Source organism: Pagrus pagrus, assembly GCF_965226575.1.
Source record: "Pagrus pagrus genome assembly, chromosome: 5".
Lineage (NCBI taxonomy): Eukaryota > Metazoa > Chordata > Actinopteri > Spariformes > Sparidae > Pagrus > Pagrus pagrus.
In genome coordinates this window covers 16,535,825-16,555,892 of record NC_140189.1, presented here as the reverse complement: position 1 = coordinate 16,555,892, position 20,068 = coordinate 16,535,825, and the positions used below count along the sequence as shown (strand labels likewise).

General features: G+C 41.7%; 1 protein-coding gene across 9 annotated transcripts in view; it reads right to left on the bottom strand.

Annotated features, from left to right (window-relative positions):
* arhgef9a (Cdc42 guanine nucleotide exchange factor (GEF) 9a) overlaps positions 1-20,068 on the bottom strand; it is a 45,669-nt gene that overhangs the window by 12,016 nt on the left and 13,585 nt on the right. For 4 of the 9 annotated variants that reach the window (XM_084353151.1, XM_084353149.1, XM_084353153.1 and 1 more), the window contains 3 exons: positions 4,626-4,805; positions 3,881-3,970; positions 2,586-2,786 (listed from right to left, as the gene is read on the bottom strand). In XM_084353151.1, the coding sequence (XP_084209277.1) occupies positions 2,586-2,786; positions 3,881-3,970; positions 4,626-4,805 (471 nt within the window). The other 5 variants (XM_084353156.1, XM_084353154.1, XM_084353157.1 and 2 more) reach the window with 5 other exon arrangements.

The window sequence follows — 20,068 nt, the reverse complement described above, 5'->3', positions numbered from 1 at the left end:
ACTATGACTCCTTAGAAGCTTAGAAGCTGTGCAGTCAGAGACAATTTTGTCTAGGTCGAACTGTGGCCCCAATTTGTCTGTTCAATTCTTGTGGTTAATTAAATGCCCTGAAGCTTTGGCACATTGGGAAAAGATTTGCAGTGAGAGGTAGGTTTTTTGCTATTACACACTCCACTACCCAGAATTCTCTCTTTTGAAATACAAACGCTAGGCCTTTATGTTTTGTTTTAATTCATCTTCAATACAAATAATCAAAAATGAGATAAAAAAAAATCTTATATATCTCTTTCCAAAATAATAAGATAAAAACAAATTATTGTATATATATTTTGTATTTTACATTAAGATGGGAAGCTTCTTCCACCGCACAGCCACTAACAGCCATGTGTTCCCTGAAGAACCAGGGAAATATCAACAGCTTAGTGACATTTTGACTTCATGTGTGCAGGCACTCCACGGCAATTCTTCCCTCTAGTAAGCTTCCCTAAATCCTTAAAGCCTTTACTTTTACCTTCTTGTAACACACAGTTTAAAAACAGCTCTGACAAAGTATGAAACTCACCTTTGACTGGTTTCTCCATATCTGCTTTTGCAAACAAAAATAGCTATTTACTCTTCTTGCCTGTGCACGTTTATGGCAAGGTGTAAAAACTCTCTCTGGAAGTGAGCATGTGAAATTTAAGCTCTACTGCAACATTTGTGGAAGTATGTACTGTAGATAAGCCAGAATATGCACAATAAAAGCTTGCCCACCTAAAATAATGATACAAAGGTATAGAAGTACTCATTCTTATTACAACTAACTTGTATTTTTGTGATTTTTTGTGAGATAAATATGGAACAGTGATCCATTAAAACTATGTTATGTTTTCTATCATATATATAAAACAAAATGGAGCTAGGGGGTTATGATTGTTAATCTTAATGGAGGGTCATCAGTTCACATTAACATAATCTAACAATTATCTTCTATTCCCATAGATATTTGTTCGTTTGAACCAATTATCATGTGGCACGGCTTCCTCTCGACTTCTTGATTTTAATATCAAGACTGCGACAGAAATGCAAAGATAAAACTGTTCAGTGTTAAACAATATGAAACTGAATAAATCCTGTGTCTGTGCTGCACATGCATACATGTTTTAGGCTACACAGTGGACTGGCACTGCGCCATGTAAGACCAGGCCGTTTACATGCTAAGCTATAGAAATTCACATTTAACATTAAAAAAAGAAAGACTTGTCCCATCCATGCATGTACTGATGCATACATAACAATTATCTAACGTGCTTCTGACATGGTTTTTCCCACAAAAAGGGTAAAATTACATCGTTAAAAAAAGCATTTGTCATTTGACAATTATAACTACTGAACACAAGGTGTCACCTACTTCCCTTTAAAGTCCATTGTTAGAGTACTGTATGCGCAATAGAGGCTTCAAGTTTCCACACCGCACTTGTCTATGCTAAATACTGGTCCAGGATTGGCTTCCAAACTGTAGTGAAATCACAAATAATGCTCATAGCCCCGCCTCTTAAAAACAGATTTTCAGTGAGCACAGATTTCCACTATATGATAATCGTGGCCAAACAAATTCACAATAAGGATATTACTGTGATATCGACAGTAACTTGAAAAAAAAAATGCTAGCAATCAAATCTATCTTTAACTTCGTTGTTTTCTCTCTTTTTTGGCAAATAAAACACCCTCAAAATATGAGTGGAGGGAGGTGGAGAGAGAGTCTGTGACCATAGATGAGGAAAAAAAAAATTACTATCAACGACTCAATTGCTGGTGAAAAGGCAAACAGTTGAACTTATTAAAAAAGATGCACGAGGCCCAACATCATCCCTGGACTATTCATACGATATTATCATATGTGCATTATGAACACAATATCAACATTTAATTTCTTAATATCACGGTTATCATGAATATCGCAATATTGCAACACCCCTAAATGAGCACAGAGAAAATGTACACTTTAAGTGATGAATGTGTTCAAAGCTCAAGCATTCAACTGGAGGAAAAAGGAAAAAAGACATTTCTGACTGAGGGGGGACTTACTTACTAATATATTTAAATTCATGATTTCAATAATAGGTCAAGATATTGTATTTAAATTTAAATTTGGGTGTGTCATGATTTGAGTCTTCATAAAAGGCTTGCCATCCTTAAAATGTAACAACTGGCAAGGCATTTGTTTAATTTTATTAGGTGTGAATTCTAGTTTGTCACGTCGCCATGATTCATAATATAATGACAAATTTAATCTGGACTGGATCACTCCAAGTGTGTCAGCTGCCACCGTGTGTTTTCATTTCTAACAGAAAGAGAATTATTTTTGGACTGTATTGAAATAAACAGAAAAAAATACTGTATGTTTTGAATGAAAGTGTGAATGTGGGAGTGTTAAGAATCACGGACCCTTGTGTGGCATTAAAGGGGCTGCTTGTTCTCTCCTACACGTTTCAGTTCATTCAGTTCTTCACCATTACTTTTCTCACGGTCTCTTTGGTATCAAAGCATGCCCAGGAGCATTAGAGTGTACGTACGTACTGTATGTGTGTGCACGTGTTTAGTACCTCACAGATGTCCTTGAGGTGTTTGATGTAGTGTCTCTCCGTGCTCATGATCTCATTGATGACGTTGGCTCTCATCTGGTCTCTGTTCTGGAGGGGCGAGCCCAGACACAGGCAGTCATTGGTCGGGTCCAGGTGCCCGTTCTGTACCTCGCTGGTTCCCTCGGCTGGCTCCGCTCCTCCGTCCTCCTGGTTCACCCACAGCTGAATGCAGAACACATTCACACACATAGAGCCACACACACGTGAACTTAAATAAGAAATGTGCTCAGCTTAGTGGTAAGTGAATAAAGCTGATGAAGAGAGTATTAGTAAGCAGATACATTTAGGTTTTCACGTCACAAAATCTTTGGTACTACTCACTCCTCATGAGCATGAATGCACACAGCACACACACATCACATACATGAACACACATCTCACACACACAGAGCTTCATTTAGAGGGTCTCTGGTAGTTTGGACAGAGAGTGAGACTGTTGGTCCAGCAGGTCAGAGAGGGGAGAGACAAACTGCCAAACACTCCAGAGTTTTAAAAAAGCCTCTTTCTGAGACTGGTGCCCAGAGGATATTCAATGCCCAACTTCGGCCCTGTGTGTGACTCAAATAAATCTCCCCCCTGCACATATGCATGCACATACACTCGCACACAACCTCACAGTTTCCTCACACATGCACCGACACAAACACGCACACGACCACACACAGATCCACGCACGTAGCATATTCCACTCTTGCTCATAGAAAGGGCCAAGTGAGCGTGGTTTCAGATGTCCAGCAGCCAACACCTGATGACACACAGTTTGCCAAGAGAACATCAAAGAACCGACGGGTAGAATGCCAAACACAAGATGAGAAATGCAGCGCCACAGACAAGCAGAGTGACGGGTGGTAGAGCACTGACTGCAGACGAGAACTACCAGCGCAGCATTAAGACTGAGAATTAGTCAGAGTCAATAGTAAATAGAGTGCTGAAAAAAATATCAATATTTAAAATAGAAACAAGCATGACGTGATTCCAAAATCCATCTTATTCTATATGAATCCATTTGTAGCATTTTGACTACAGGCCGTTAGGAAGACATTTAGTTTTTCACTTTTGACTCATCAGTTCTGTTTTACTTTTGACTCATCAGTTCTGCCTCTCTATCGACCCCGTTGAGGATGATGTGAGAACGCCATGGGAACGTTAATGTTTGGTAATGTCGAGGGAACGTTGTGTGGACAGACTGGAGCGGGCGGGCGGGTGGGCGGGCGGGCAGGCTGGATGGGTAGATGAAGCTGGGAAAAAAAACGCACCTTTGACGTGGTGTTTTGGAACCGTGGAGTTGCTATGGGGTTGATATAGAAAACCTGTTTTGTTTGGGGCTGAGGAGGGTGGGGTTCCACCTTGGAGAGAGAGAATGACAGAACAGAGAGATACTTTTTGGTCGACAGTCAGTCAGCCTGTCTGCCCTGCCCTCTCAGGAGTGAATATGGAAGGGTGGAGAGGTGGGGATGGCCATGAAGAGTGTGTGGAGGGCGGGGGAAGAGGGGAGTGCTCTGCTGTGGAACAAGGATGCTAATTCTTCCCTCAATAATAAAGTCAAAGAATTACAAAATAACATACAGTTGTTTCATCAGACCTTTGTGTTGGATTTAGTCGAGCTCACATGTGGGTGAGATTACATAATGGCGATGTAAAGTGAGGACGTTGTAAATTTAAGTGGTTTTCAAGGGTAGGAGTTGAAGGTGATGCCACACTAAAAAAGGGGTTCATCAGCATCTTTGTTTCGTTGTCCCTGAACACCCGATAAAGGCACTTAGCTAGCTGTTCTCTGATCTCTTGAGTGTTATGTATTATTCAAATACAGTATTATTCAGCCGTGTGGAGCAAGCATATCATTGTGTGTCCTTTGAGTATATAAAAAAAGACTTGTACATGTGCACCTTCCTCTGGGTATTTATCAGCGTTTGTGCATATGTTCATGTGCCTCCATTTCTGTGTGTGTGGGTGTGTGTTGTGTCTATGGTCGCTGGCCAGCCATGGCTGCAGCTAACTCACCCGTACAAAGCTGGCAGGGAACCATCCTTCCTCCTCATCAATCTGGCCCCACCACCAGTCCTTGTTGGAGGCGTCCAGCACCTTGATGACGTCACCGGCCTTAAACGCCAACTCCCGGTCCGCCATGGTCACATGGTCCCATACCGCCTCAGCGTTGACGATTGAACCTCCACTTATCAACTGGAGAAATCGGAGGGAAAGACACAGGCTGTATCTTATGCTTTTACTCTCATCACATGCAGCCACTGACACAGCATGGACAGCACTGCAGACACAAACCAATAAATGTGGAGCCACGTGATCTAAAACAGCATAGAAATCAAATTTGAAAAGTGATTGTAATTCAGTACTCAGCCTCATTTTGGCCTCAATTTGTGTGTGAATCCTTGTTGTTAAACCCACTCAGATTACTAATGGATGCAAATACACACCCTCAAAGCCAGGGCCCACTGGCAGCTTAGGGATTGCAAATAGAACGACACAAAAGCCGACACAGACCACAGTACAACACAACAAAATACAACAAGACAAAAAAGGCAGAGCTATTAGTGGAGAAACAACACAGTGTTCAGAAGCACAGCACCAGTCTCCACGCAGGGACAGTAATTGGCCCATTATGACATTAGAATAATTACATGTGTTAATGTAATATAAATGCTGAGGAGCAAACGAATGTGAAGGGATAATCTCCCTTCCTTCATGCTGTCACCCGGGCTTGTTATTTTATCTGCAGTTTGAAACATGCAAGGATGACTCATCAAATCTTCTCTATTGATTTTAGCATCATGAATAAGTAATGTGGACATTATGCAGCACTGAAAGTAAACGCTTTAATTGTACAACTATGCTCATGCACGTGAGCAGACTGTTATTTTGTGTATATGCTTCATGGGCATGGCCTATAAGGGCACAGGATCGCTGTCAGGTGACCAGTATTCTTTCGGGGATTTGGAAAGGCTAAAGGTTGTTCTCATTAAAGGACAAGAGACAGCGGACAATGTTCTAGGGAAGGACCTGAGTATGACATCATCCATCTACCAAGCAGCCTCACCATCCATCACACTGAGAAACTTTGGTGCCTTGAGACGTGCACAAACACTCACAAACATACACGCATGCAGCCATATTTTTAGCTTCATATACATAAAAACTCCTGTATGCATCTGTGGCACAGCTCCAACTGTTTGTTCCAATTGCTCGCTCCAAAGTAGTGTTCATCAGCATTCTCCAGTCCAGAGCTAACCATGCATCCAGTCCCTGGGGCTGTGGGCAGAGCAGCCAGCGCTAACCAAGCCTGACAGGAGCTGCTTAGGCTCTAGGTAAGGAGTTATCAAAGGCCTGGAGACAGGGATGTCACGTTGATGGACGTTAAATTAATTATTAACTTGTATTTGGGCTTCAGCATATTAATATTGAGCTACTGTTATTTTCTAAATGGAGCTAGTTCTGTTCTTTTTCTTTTTTTTTACCAGTCCTTGCCTCTTTTAAAATTAAATGCTTGGATGGGAAAAGCTTTTGATATGCACCTCATCACTCTAGCACAAAAATGCTATTCCACCTATGTGCTGATGCAGTGCGTTTGTAAGAAATGTCCATGAGAATGAGCAGTGTGTGTGTGTGTGTGTCTGAGTTTGTTTGTTTGTGTTCAACTGGACCCCCCGTGAGGATTTAAGCTCTCAGACTCAGCAGCTATGATGCCCCTTCAACCTGTAGACAAGTCTACTTCCCTGATGGCTTACTGAGACAGCTATGGGGGATATAAGCCAACCAGGGCAGAGGAGTGAACACAGGGAGGGACATCCATGCCTGGAAGGGAGAGAGCAGCCGTCGTCATGGCGACAGATGAGGATGCTTCACTGGTATTGACAAGATGACAGGATGAGGCAAGGACACTTCAGGATGCACCAGAATATTTCCAAATTTAGGTGTGTGTGTGTGTGCGTGTGTGTGTGTGTGTCAAGAGTGACCAGTGAGTAAAAGCTACTCTGTTATTAAGATGACAAACCAATCAGATTAGAGAATCCAGTAACATGAGCAGTCCCATGTCTCCATGTCTCTGCTGGTTTTAGATCAAAGATGCCATTGAGTAGGTTGATTAAATCAGGTACCACATAGGGCTGGGTGCTGGGGTAACAATAGCTCTAGCCTATATCTCAAAGCTCTCCACTACAGCAAAAGAGGATTACCACAAAAACATGTGTCACGCTGCCATGGAAACAGGACCAATGAATAGTACTGAAAAAGGTTTTTAAAAATCATTGTTGATTCAGGAAAAGGAATTCGATTTGATCATTCATTACACAAATGGACAGTTTTAAAAAAAAAAAACAGACACACGTACGGGAATAGCTAGTGAAAGCCAAATCAGTCCTACTTGACTTCAGCGTCTGACATCAGGACCTCTGCCTGAAACAGCACCCACAGAACAGATGAGCCTTGGCACTGAGGTCAGTCTTGCTTCTTGCTCCTTCACTGTAATGTCTGCTCGCCATAATCCCCTCCCTCCCTCCCACCTCACCCTCCAACCCTACCTCCAGCACACCACTCCATTTTCAGCCCCATTCACTCCAAGCACAATCTCTTCAGTCCCCCATCAATCTGCTGTAATACAGGCAACAGACAGAGAGAAGCGAGGGAGAGAGACAGATAGAGATCCATTCACAGCCAATGTTCTTCCCTGCTTACTTTTCTCCTTCCCCTCATCCCTCCATCTCCCTAATGAGATCAGCACTGCCCTCTCCAATACATTGCATCCTTTTTTCCCTCTACATGTCTGAATAAATTAAAAGCATTACATAATCAATCTCCCCCAATTCCTGCCTTAGCACAACCTCATACCTAGCTTGATCAAATGGTACACAGTAAACACACAAACACAGAGAAGTCTTGCCACAACACTCATCATTACTTGGTTGTCTAGCAGCTGTAATGACCTATGTCATCATTATGGTTACACTGCAGTTACAACATCAAAGATCAGAGGGCGAAACAGCCGTCTTTAAACCGCAGAACCTGTATTTGGGTCAATGCAAATGAATGCAGAGGAGATCTATCCCCTATACGTTGCACATGGACATACATGACAATGCTTTCTGTTTCAGGTTCAGCACAGACATGAAGACTGACAAGGAAATATGTAATAATAGAAAGCCGATTCCCTCGCTTATATCATCTTTGCAGCACAACACATCAGCATTCACTGCACTGGCAGCTCCACTGCATTCCAACATCCTCCTCTATCTCTAGCCATAGCACATCTGCACCAAAGCACCTACAGCATCCCTGAGCAAACACACACACACACACACACACACACAGACACACAGACACACGCCTTTAGCCAGCCTTACCATGTTTGTGGCATGTAACTGTTCAGAGAGTGTATGCATGGAGAAGTCCGGTTCATACAATCATGATAATTAAATCTCTTTTGGTAGCGGTCGAGGTGATGGTCCTCCGCAAGAGCTGAGCCTGCGATGTTGAGTAACAAGGTGCTGTATTCCAGAAAGAGGCTTCTCTTTCCGACGCACCGTGTGAGTCTCGCGGTCCGTCCTCCCTGTGTCTGCCAACCCTGTTATGTAATACACTTATACCCCGAGTCTGGGAGCCAATCAAAGATGCTCTGCCTAAAACCGGTGAGAGATACACACACATCCTCTCACACACACACGCTGTTGTCTCGCTCGCACACACCATCCGCACATTGACACTTCTGACTGCACAGCATTTAACAGAACTCTATTAGAAGGCACCTGGCCCCGGGGGGAATTGCAAATGTGTGAACGCTTGGGACGTGTGCACGACTCTGATTCAAAGAGGAACTACAGATAACACCCACCAAGGCTGTCTCACACACACGTACACATGCAACTTAACATGCTCACATGCTTACATGTGAACACACGTGTAAGTAGCACTACGCTATCACTGCTAACCACTGCGGTGTACAAAACTGTGTTGCTGTGTTTACAGTCCTGTGGGGGTCCCCGCTTGGAAGGATGCTTTACCACAGTGATGAAAACACCGGCCCACATGCCTCAGCATGTGATGGAGGTATCTGTGTTCATAATACATGGCCAGCCAAAAAATTCTCTCTGCACCTACAGTACAACATTTGCCACTTAAGTAGACACACAGAAAACACTGCACTTAGCCACGAGTGTGTGAGAGCACATACAGCACCTTTAAAAAAAAAAAAAAACACAAAAAAAACCCAGCCTGCCTACCATCCCTATTAATAGGACTGTCATGGACGGCTCTGGGATAGGCTTTTAGCATATCTATTTCTGACGTTCATTCAACATTCATGACACCTGCCTCCAATCCTTTATTAGATTATGCGACTGCATGTGGGAAAAAAAAGAAAAAGGCTATATTATCTCCATCTGACAGTCCCCTTCTCTTGTAAGATCTGTAAGAAATATGCACATATTCCTGTAATTTTTTTATTAGTCTCTGTTAGTGAAATAACGTGTGGGTTTGAAACAGGTGCCACCCTGACATGTTGAAAACGGGAGAAATGTGAATATAGTGGGCTATGAAATGGGAGCTGAGTTTAGCTGCATCTAAAATGGGGGAAACCTGGAGTGACGGAGAGGCCCTCCTTTATTAGGCCTAGCCCTGCCTGCTATTGGTTACTGTTCAGCTGAGATTACAATGATCCTCTAGAGTCTGTGATCAACAGTACAAACCTCTCACTTGCACCGCTATTTGCAACAAATATCCCACTTGCTTCAGTGGGAGAGATCACTGCTCAGCTATTAGCTGCCATATTGTGGATGTGGCTACAGTGGATCACAATAGCAAAACAAGTCCTGACGCAGCAGAAGGCTGCTGTTAAAAAAAAGACCATCAGAATCATTTTTTCATCTAAAAATCAAATTATTAGTGACTACATTTAATCCATGCGCATAATCCACAATATACAACATGGAGGAGAGAGGGAGATCGACGTAGGGAGGGGGGGACATGTTTATATGCGGGGGATATGAATTTCCAGTCACCACAGAAAAGGTAAGAGCATCACAGATCTGTATCCGCACAACTACGACCACCACCACACAACACTAGCTATCACAAACGGTGAGAGGACACAAGACATAACGAAGGATTGGGGAGGGGGGTAACAGAAAGACATTATGTTGTACCAACGTCATTCATTTCAACGCGTAGCCGTGATGGAGCGCCGGGTGTCCCCGCTCTCGACCAACGCGCACTGTCTTTCTCTCCTCTCCTGTGTGAAAGTGTGGTGCGCTGCGAACTGGGCCCCAAGCGCAGATCCATTAACGAGTACCGAGGATGAACATCAACAGCACGTTCACAAGCACCAGAACCGCGATCACCGTAAACACCGCGCACGTCTGGACATCCAAGGCCATGGCGCAGCGCTGCGGGCCGCTGCTGAGATGCGCTCTCAGTGACGGGCGGTATTCAGCTCTGCCGTCAAGACACGTCGCCTCAAGTGCGACCGAGAAATCCACCATTACAGTTAGGCAAGAAATGGAGAGAAAAGGATGCCCCTACGCCTCTTCACACTACGCGATGTAATTCATAAAGGCACGGGAAGAGATGCATCATCCTCACCATCATCATCGTCATCAGTCTGCACCGCGATTTCTCCCCGCTAGAGAACACCTGCCGGTGTTTCGCCTCTTCCCCTAAACCGACCGACTCTCAGGCCAATAGCTTCTCAAAGAAAACAAGAGAGAGGCTGTGCGCAGGCTGTTCGCAGCTGCCGAGCTGCCTTCCGGTGAGTGGGGACCGCAGAGAGATCGGCTGTGAGGCTGAGAGGCGGTCCTGTATTAATACTGATCAGCGCTCCGCTGCTAGACTACCGGCTTCAGCCATCACCTACAGTCGGGGGAGGGGCACAGCCGGCCCCTCGCTGACTACATCGACCACAGAGGCCAGAATCATAACCTCATTCATCTCCCACCCCATCTAAAAATATCACCGTGCCCTGGTGATTTATCATTTATCATTAACAGCCCCTGATGAGGGAGAATAAATGTCAGAATAATGGATGCACGTTCCTCAAAGTGATCACCATCTTGTAATTTTATTGGCATAACGTCAGCTTTGTCTGTGGCCACGCATCAATCAGATACAGTGTGCCCAGCTGATCTGATAATCAACATCATTTACGCTCTGCATTACCCCTGGTGCACCACACAAACATCACTGATGCAAGCAGCAAGTATTTAAAGGGTGCATTCAAATCACAAGCAACGCTACATGATTCAAAAATCCTAAATAACTGCATTTTCTTGCATACATTTAAAAAAAAAGGCACCAAATTAAGTGATCATATGGCAAGGGTAGGATTAGAAACATGTAATGCTATTTGAGAGGATCCAGGGACGTCACAGGAAAAGGTTTGGCACCCTCACATTATGTGCAGGAGCATATTTCCTGCTTCATTTAGTATTAAATAGTCTGTGATCAAATTCAGTTTTTCTCATGTTAAAGAGAGTTTGATGCAGTCTTCACACTCACAGATCTTTCAAAAGAAAAAAACCAATATTTTCATTCAAATTATGCTGTATAATAACCTGTTTGCATCATTATGACTTACCTATACTGTAATGTTACACTTTGCAAGTACATTTTTATTTAAGGAAGCCTCCAATTTAGTGTGACACTTCCATACATTTTTGAGACTTGCATTTGACAGACTAAACGGTGAATGGGCACAATCTGCACTGGTAAATACTTACACCTTTTGAACTCCCAGTGTTGCTTTCTGTTAAAACATGTGATACCTAGGCCCAATGACATTATCAGGGGCACTTTATCAGACTTGATAAAACTCCTTTGCAGCCACACAAGATGTACATCTGTTTCCAGAGGCTGAGTATAGGGTACTCATGGGCATAACACTATATTCTTTTGAGTTTTTTTGTCACTGCCAATACTGAGATAATACCAATGTTACCCAATTAAATATCCAGTAAAAAATATGTTAAATATGTTTACCTTTTCTGAATGTATGACAACGGATCCGTTCCAGTTTATTAAAATGTATTTCTGTTTGTTAAGCAAAACATAACAAATCCCCCAAATCGACACTTGATTGCACCCATACACGAGAATAGGCATATGTCTCTTCCCTGTTGTAAGAATGGCCATGCTTAGTCAAGTCCAGCATTTTTTTTTACTTGCGAAGGACAGTGAGAGAAGAGATCTGTTGCCTCAGGTAATCCGCAGATAGTATAAAAATAGCAAAGTGTGGGAACACAGTCAATACAGGTACGTCTGTGGCAAAAAACTACATCCCAAATTAGTGTTGATGTAGCTGAGTAAAGGCAATGTCTGCCGATTGTGCCTGTAGATCAAAGAAAATTAGAAAAGACTCTTGTTGATGGTGGAACTAAAGTTCCTTCCATAAATCACCTGCTTTTAGAATAGAGTTTGGTTTAACTCTCTGTCTACTCTTAAGACAGTTAATACAACCCATTTTTTTTTCTAAAAAAGTTGGGACCCTGTGTAAAACATGATTTACTGTACAAAGACAATACATTTTATGTTTCCTCTCTCAGCTCTTGTGAAATAAAACCAGTAGCTATCAAAACAGGAGCAGTCTGTTTTTTTACACAGCAACGTAGTTGGTTTGCAGTAACATCACATTGGAAAGACGACCAAAATGAGTCTTACTGACAAAAAAAGTCACCAACTTCAGTAATACATTACCTTGAGATTCAGAAAGGTAGTTTCAGTTTCGCCACCTCTGTAGACGACCTCCTGTAGTTCTGCACACACCAGTGGAATCTTTTTAAGGAGACCTGCAGACATTTCCTGCAGTTTTTGTTGCGACCAAAACTGGCTATTTTATGCAGGAAATTGGACCATCTGCGTCCGTGAACGTGGCAACCAAAACAGGTATTTTAAGCCAAACCATGATATTTTTCTAATCCTAACCAAGTGGTTTTTGTGCATAAGTACAGTGTTGTGACAAGAGAGAAATAGAAAGTTCAACCTACACAATTTTCCAACATAAATAAACGCTCAGTTTTAATCTGCTGTTGTTACATTTTGGTGATGTGTTGCAGCTAACTGGCTAGTATGTTTTGCTGGAACACTCAGGACTGCAGATATACTAAACCTTGTTATGATAAAGCAATGTTTGCCAATGTTTTCTGATCACACCACTCTCACTAACATCATCACTTCTAATTGAGAATATGTCTGATAAAAAGTTGAAATGGCGCTGGCATTTTCAGCCCTGGTCTTTTTGTTGCTGAAATCATGGATTGTCCAGCGACAGGCTCAGGGGCTTTCCCTTTCTTTTTCCATGTCTCGATTCTGATTCACTTAGCTAAACAGCCAATCAGAGTGTTTTTTCTCACCGACTGGCTCGACCACTGATTTAACATGCTCAGTCGGCCGAAAAGCTGTCGGCAAGGGCCAACAGCGCAAGACACACAGCAAAAACTAGGGCCACAGACACTCACAGATGGCCTGACATTGGGCGATTGTCGACCTTGTGTATGAGGGCCCTAAGAGAGAGCATACCCTCCCTCCCTGTTAGTCACCCCCAGTGTTTGACTGAGGATTTTGCCCTTGAGGTCGCACCCTGCGACTTGTTAATTGATCTGAATGTGTAAAAATAGTGAAGCTCCTCTTTAATTGAGTAACATATTTAATAGCATAAGTGCAAATAACACTCAGAAAATTTTAATTAGACTAGGCTCAAGCGTGTTTTAAGCTTTTGTGGATACATTTTAATAATCATTATGTATGCTGATGTGAGCACACATGCACTCAAACCTGGATTTATACACTTAAAACATAGGTAGGGAAATGCATAACAGATTTCAACTGATTTGTGAGTGTGTCAACCTTATAACCACAGCCGAGGTGCCATTGAGCAGCTGGTTAACCACAAACTGCCCCAGTGGACCTGTGTAGTGTCCCATAAATCAGTATGTGGTTGCAGAGGCAACCTCCAGATGTGTAGGTGAGTAATTGAGTGAAAGGAGCAAGACACATTGGGACTCAGAAAAGCTACTCTAAGTAAATGAAAGTACATCAAAACACAGCTAACAGTTGAAACATGCACGGTTCCAAACCACAACTAAAGGGTGTGTGTATCTACAGTCCTCCAAACTAAAAAAAACCCAAAACACTACAGTAATTTGTGGAAGAGAAAAATATATTCAGAGGCACTGAGGTGTGCCCAGTACTTATGGTGAATCTCATTTCCAGGCCCCTAAGAAAAGTGCTGTGCAGTAATGTGGCAATCATGTGACATGATTCTGAGCAGAGAAAGACATTATGTGGTACACGCACATACAAAAGAAATGACTGTTAAAATGGGTAACAATTTCCTGAGTGTCACACACATTCAAACTCCCCCCAATTGTCACATCCAATATAATTTTGGCCCAATATAATTTTAAAGGTCAAGAATGAAGTCAAGCAATGACGTATGAAGAAATTATTCCCTTGAATAATTCAACCCAGCTTCATGGCAGGAAAAAGGTATCAAAATGTCAGTAGAAACTGCTCAAACCATCCCTGAGGCCGCAATTCCATATGCTCAATATGTTCCAAAGTGTCACATTTGCACCGGCATATGGCTAAATAAACACTTTGCAGTTGCTGCTAGCTTGGTTAGCTTTTAATGCTCAGGGCCAACATTAATAGTTTAGTTGCAAGTTGATTCCTTTTGTCAAAAATATGACTGTTTGGAACATAACTGAGCATACGGATAGATACCAGGAAAGGGAGTTGTGCCTCAGGAGTGTTCTGAGAAGTTTCTGTGGGCGCTTGGGTAGGATTTTTGCCACAAAACTGCTGTTGGAATCCACTGAAACCATTGTTAATCGTTTTCGACTACAGCTGACACATAGCATTTGGTACTCAAAGTGTTGTTTTTGGGTGCAGTGTTTCTTTATGACTCTGTGTTGCAAGTGTTTTGAGTGACAGGACACAATGACTCCAGCTCCCATCTGATGCACGTGTTTGCCATTGGCATGCACATCGTCATTTCAGCCTCACATACTTAAGGTGAATACTGTATTACACATAAGCGCATCACCAGCCTGCAGCACTTGTCCTGGTGCCTCTCATTGTGGGCATATTAAGAAAATACCACATGATCATGAATGAATTCATGCATGGGAATCAGTTCAGTTCAGTCCCAGCACTCCCAATCCAGTCAGCACCAAGTCAACCATCCAACACGCACAGACACAAAAAGCCCTCTCCAAACTGCACTGTCTTCACATTCATCTGAGAGCTTTAAGATGGATCAAAAGACCTCAGAATAAGTTTAAAAGAATAACACCAAAGGAGTGCACTATATCAGTATTTTTAAAGCCATAAATAATTTCCAGGCCACTTTCTGCACATACATGCTGATAAAAGCAAAGGTTCCTGAAAGCCAGGCTTTCAGTGAATTGCAGAGAGCTGTACGAGGCATCACAGCTGAGATATGACAACCGTCCTCAAACAAGCTTTTTTTTTCCTGCTTTGTGCTTGTGTGTGTGCATGTGTGTGTGAAACGCAGAGTGAGCAGATTACATAAGCCTGCCCTACCTCTGTGGGCTCCCTCTCCAATCTCCCTGACATTTAGACAACAAAGGTCACATCTGAAAGTCTAAATCTGCACAGACACCAATGCTAATATACTCATACATTATACAAAAGAGAGGGACGGTTTGTAAAAGCGGCTGAATGTTTCTCACAGCTGAGAATCACACGTTAAATATAGCTGGACTTAAACTTACTGTATGTGAATTATATTCACAACAAGTACAGTTTAGTTGTTTTCAGGGCTGTCATTATTGTGAGGGATTTGTATTGCTACAGTATAAAGTCATATTCACATGGGATTAGCATTATCAGGGGAACTGTGGAGGTCGTCTGTGATCTTAATCTAGTACAAATCTGCTACGTCTGTAATTTGTAAAATTCTACCACAAATAACCTTCCATATTTCAGCAAACACAGAGGTCATGTGATTATATTAGGCCAGTGCAAAATGGCCTAATCCACTAAACCTTTAAGTTTTTTGTGACGGAAATTAATGACAACAAATTAATGAAGATAACTTTTTTCGCATATGTCTCTGGGTTGTGGCATATTTGTTCCATCTATCCATCTATCAATTTCTTGTCATTTATCATGGGTTGACAGTTAAACAGGTCAAGCAGAGCAACGCAGATCACTCCACTATGTCATGGGTCAGTGTCCGATTATCTACGCAATCAGCTATGTCTCCTCTTTAAGAGGAGGTGAAAATACATCACCCACCTCAACTGGGTTCGCTTAATGCTAGTCTATGAGTACATCACTGAATCCTTCTCTTGATCATTTAAAAAAAATGGCTTCATGTTTTTCAAAAGTCTCTCTTCAAAACAATGCTGATATCATCATGTTCCAAAGTTCAGCTAAAGCTAATATGATATGAGGTAGTGTTGTCACGATACCAGAATTCCAGGGTCTGACATAATGTTTATTACTGTGGCCACTGCACCAAACTGAGAGTCGTGAATCTCATGATCTCATACTTCACCCTCACATATGAAACTGACCCTGAACCCTTTCCAGAGAAGCAGTTGCTTAGTCAAGTCAGTGGGTCAGAGCATAGTTAATTTTAAGAAATGGTGAGAGATGGATCAGATAAAAGAGGTATGTCATGCCAAGTAGAGTGGAGAAATTAGAGTCAAAGACATCAGAAGTGATATTACAGCATTCCTAGACCTGGTGGCTTCAGAAGAAATTGTCCTACTCATTCATGACAAAGCCATGGGACCAGTAAAAATGAATCATTATTTAATGATAAACCAGTGTTGTATCTTTGTGTTCTGGAGACTGTTGAATTAAGATGAATCTGCCCTGCGACAGTGTTCTTTAAGGCACCCCCAAGTGAGTCTGCATAACATTGTGGAGTTCTCTTGTGGAATAAAAACAAACTTTTGAGGACAAGCCTGTAGAGGAGACACATAAAATATGAAGCTAATGTATTACACCTCCAACTGTTTTCCACACCTCTGTGACGGAAACTCATTACTATGCTACTTTGATAATTGTATTTTATTTGCTAAGGAAAAGTAGGTTAACTGTGGCATTAATGTCTGAAAGAACATAATACAGAGAAGAGCCCTGTCCCATGTGCTTAAATATCCAATTTATATTGGAACCACTTTTGGACCACTTCTTAAAGACACTTTAAGACACTTTCCAAAAGTGGTTCCAATATAAATTGGATTTTTAATAGAAGCACATGGGGACAGGGACAACAATTCAGGTGTAATGATAAAAGTTAAATGAATGGTAGAACATTTTGGGAAATAAACTCTTCTTCCCTCTTAGTTACCTTGTTATCTACTTATCTTGTTTTAAATGGCAGCTGCTTAGTCCCCAATTGACTGGGACATCTTTCCCCATGATAGGACTACTCCAGTACACATATACGATAATGCGGTCCAATTCAGCCAATGGGAGAAGATCATCTGCAAATAACAGAGGTCATCAAACTGGCCTCTCTCCAAACCTCGAGTATGCCTCAATATCCTGTCAATGAATATTACAAACAGATGTGAGTACAAAGCACATCCTCGACATCTTCCTTGTTACAAGTTGATGCAATGCTTCAGAAAAAGCATGGTGTAATATACCATTGCCACAGAGCAATAATACCAAATTCATGGCTCAGGGCAATATCCACTCATAATAGTTAGTAGTATCCTGGTAGGAGGTAGGCAGGAAGCTCAGCTACTTTAGGGAGTGGACATTTGCTACAATATTGGCATCATCCATCATAGCCCCACTGACAGCCAGTATGAGGAACAAAGCTTACACCTCTCACCTTAAGATGAAAGACTGTAAAAATATTCCAGACCCTTCATGTTTTTTAAGCATTAGATTAAGTCCAGCACTATTAGGAAGTGTATGAATCAAACTCTGTTTAATTCATGGCATTCAGCACTCTCTTTCTGCAGATTTTCTTTAAAATTCTTTATGCAGTCTCTCCCTGAATAAGACTTCACATTTCAGTGCTTGCAAATGAATCTGTTTGTGGTCAGTAGGTATTTGGCTAATGGGAGGCACGCCCATTTCCCCTCCAGTCTGCTCCAATTCTTTTGTTCCCCTCCCATCCCCACGACAACCACACTGACTTCCTGCTTCCTCCCAGGCCTTCCAGCCACAAAGCGCCCTAAAAATAAATCGCTGGACTTTTCCTGAACACAGTTTTGTCACCATTGTTCAGACATCAGCTGTTTATCCGTTCAGCTCCGTTTGGCTGTTAGCGTAAAGGCAAGTCAGTGGGTCAGAGCATAGTTAATTTTAAGAAATGGTGAGAGATGGATCAGATAAAAGAGGTATGTCATGCCAAGTAGAGTGGCGAAATTAGAGTCAAAGACATCAGAAGTGATATTACAGCATTCCTAGACCTGGTGGCTTCAGAAGAAATTGTCCTACTCATTCATGACAAAGCCATGGGACCACTAAAAATGAATCATTATTTAATGATAAACCAGTGCTGTATCTTTGTTTCCGGAGACTGTTGAATTAAGATGAATCTGCCCTGCGACAGTGTTCTTTAAGGCACCCCCTAGTGAGTCTGCATAACATTGTGGAGTTCTAGCTGAGAAAGAGAAGACATGAGTCTTTTTTATAATCACTTCCAGAATTTAGGGTATATAAAGTCTCTTGTGGAATAAAAACAAACTTTTGAGGACAAGCCTGTAGAGGAGAAACATAAAATATGAAGCTAATGTATTACACCTCCAACTGTTTTCCACACCTCTGTGACGGAAACTCATTACTATGCCACTTTGATAATTGTATTTTATTTGCTAAGGAAAAGTAGGTTAACTGTGGCATTAATGTCTGAAAGCACATAATACAGAGAACTCTGCCTGAGCCCTGTCCCATGTGCTTCAATTAAAAATCCAAATTATATTGGAACCACTCTGGGAAAGTGTCTTAATGATTCCTTTCAGGTGTTACGGTAAAAGTTAAAGGAATGGTTTGGGATAAACGTATTTGCTTTCTTAGTTACCTTGTTATCTAGTTATCTTGTTTTAGATGGGATTACCTGGGAGACTATTTCTTGGCCTGACAGAAGCTGTATCTTTGGAGCCTATGCAGGTTGTCTGGCAACATCACACTGCAGTCAAGATGCTATGTCAAGTCACTGCACACACCTAATAATTAGGAGTTATATGAGGTATATGTTAATTAATTAGCTTTAGAGCTAGATAGCGTATTTTGTCTTTCGTACAGTGCCTAACTAGCCAATTTACAGTGTTTCCAGTGTTCGTGCTAAACTAAGGTGGGTAGATATCAAATTAGCTAGATTCAGGAGATTGTAAAATCACACAAAAATTAATCTTGCCAGGCTTCAATTTATACGCTTGTAGCACAGCCACAGTGGTTCAGACCAATCAGCATCCAATGAGGTACTCCTGGCAGCTTTAGGTGTGACGACAGTCAGAAGCAACTGTTTGAAAACAACAATGGCGCCTCCTAAAGAGGCTAGTGTAGATACGGCGATAGCATTAATTCTATCAGAACTGAAGATTATATTCAATTGAAAGAAGAGCAAAGAACAACATTGGAGGTTTTACTCAATGGAAAAGATATTTTCGCTCTTCTCCTGACTGGAGTCATATAGTTTGTTGAGCTGATTGGTTGAAGTTAGCCCATGATAGAAAGAGATTGACAAATGGTTGATCTAATCACCTGTCAAGTATTTGTCCCTGCCCTTTTCTGAACAGTATCCAATTCTCAGACAGAATCAATCTTGTCATCTAACTCTCAGCAAATCAATAAGCACATTTTCCCACATGTTGAACTGTTCAAAAAAAAAAAAAAAGATGGGGACACTATATTCATTGCATGCCATTACATTCTTATATTATATTGTATAAGATAAGATATGACTTTATTGAGCCCTTGCTGGGGTAATGTACTGTTACATGGGGCTCAAGGGTCATAAGGAAGAAGGAAAGATTGATTGAATGGGAGATAAAAATGAAACAAGACAAAGTGAGACAAAAATAGAAGTAGTAGTAGTAGTAGTAACAATAATATATATTTTTATATTAATTATATCATATCTATACTTTTACTGCAATGTATTTTATCAGATGACCTATTCACCCCTTATTCCTCTCTGTCCAGTGGACTTAACTTCATTTGCACACATGTTGACTACATTGCATATCCATCAAGACACCTCCTTGATTCATCTAAAGAGTAGGAGATGCATCGAATTACTAAAAGCTCCCCGAAGCTCTCCACTCTTCAAGTTGTGGCAAGTCTAAAATTTCAGTAAAATTTCCCACAGAGGGGAACCAGTGCCTCTGCTAAAAGACACAATAACAAGCTCCCCAAAGACAGCATTCTAGCATTTTCACAAACTGCAACAAAAAGGAAGCATTAAGGAAGACTGTTGAAAATACAGACTGTTATTTATTTATGTATTTGTT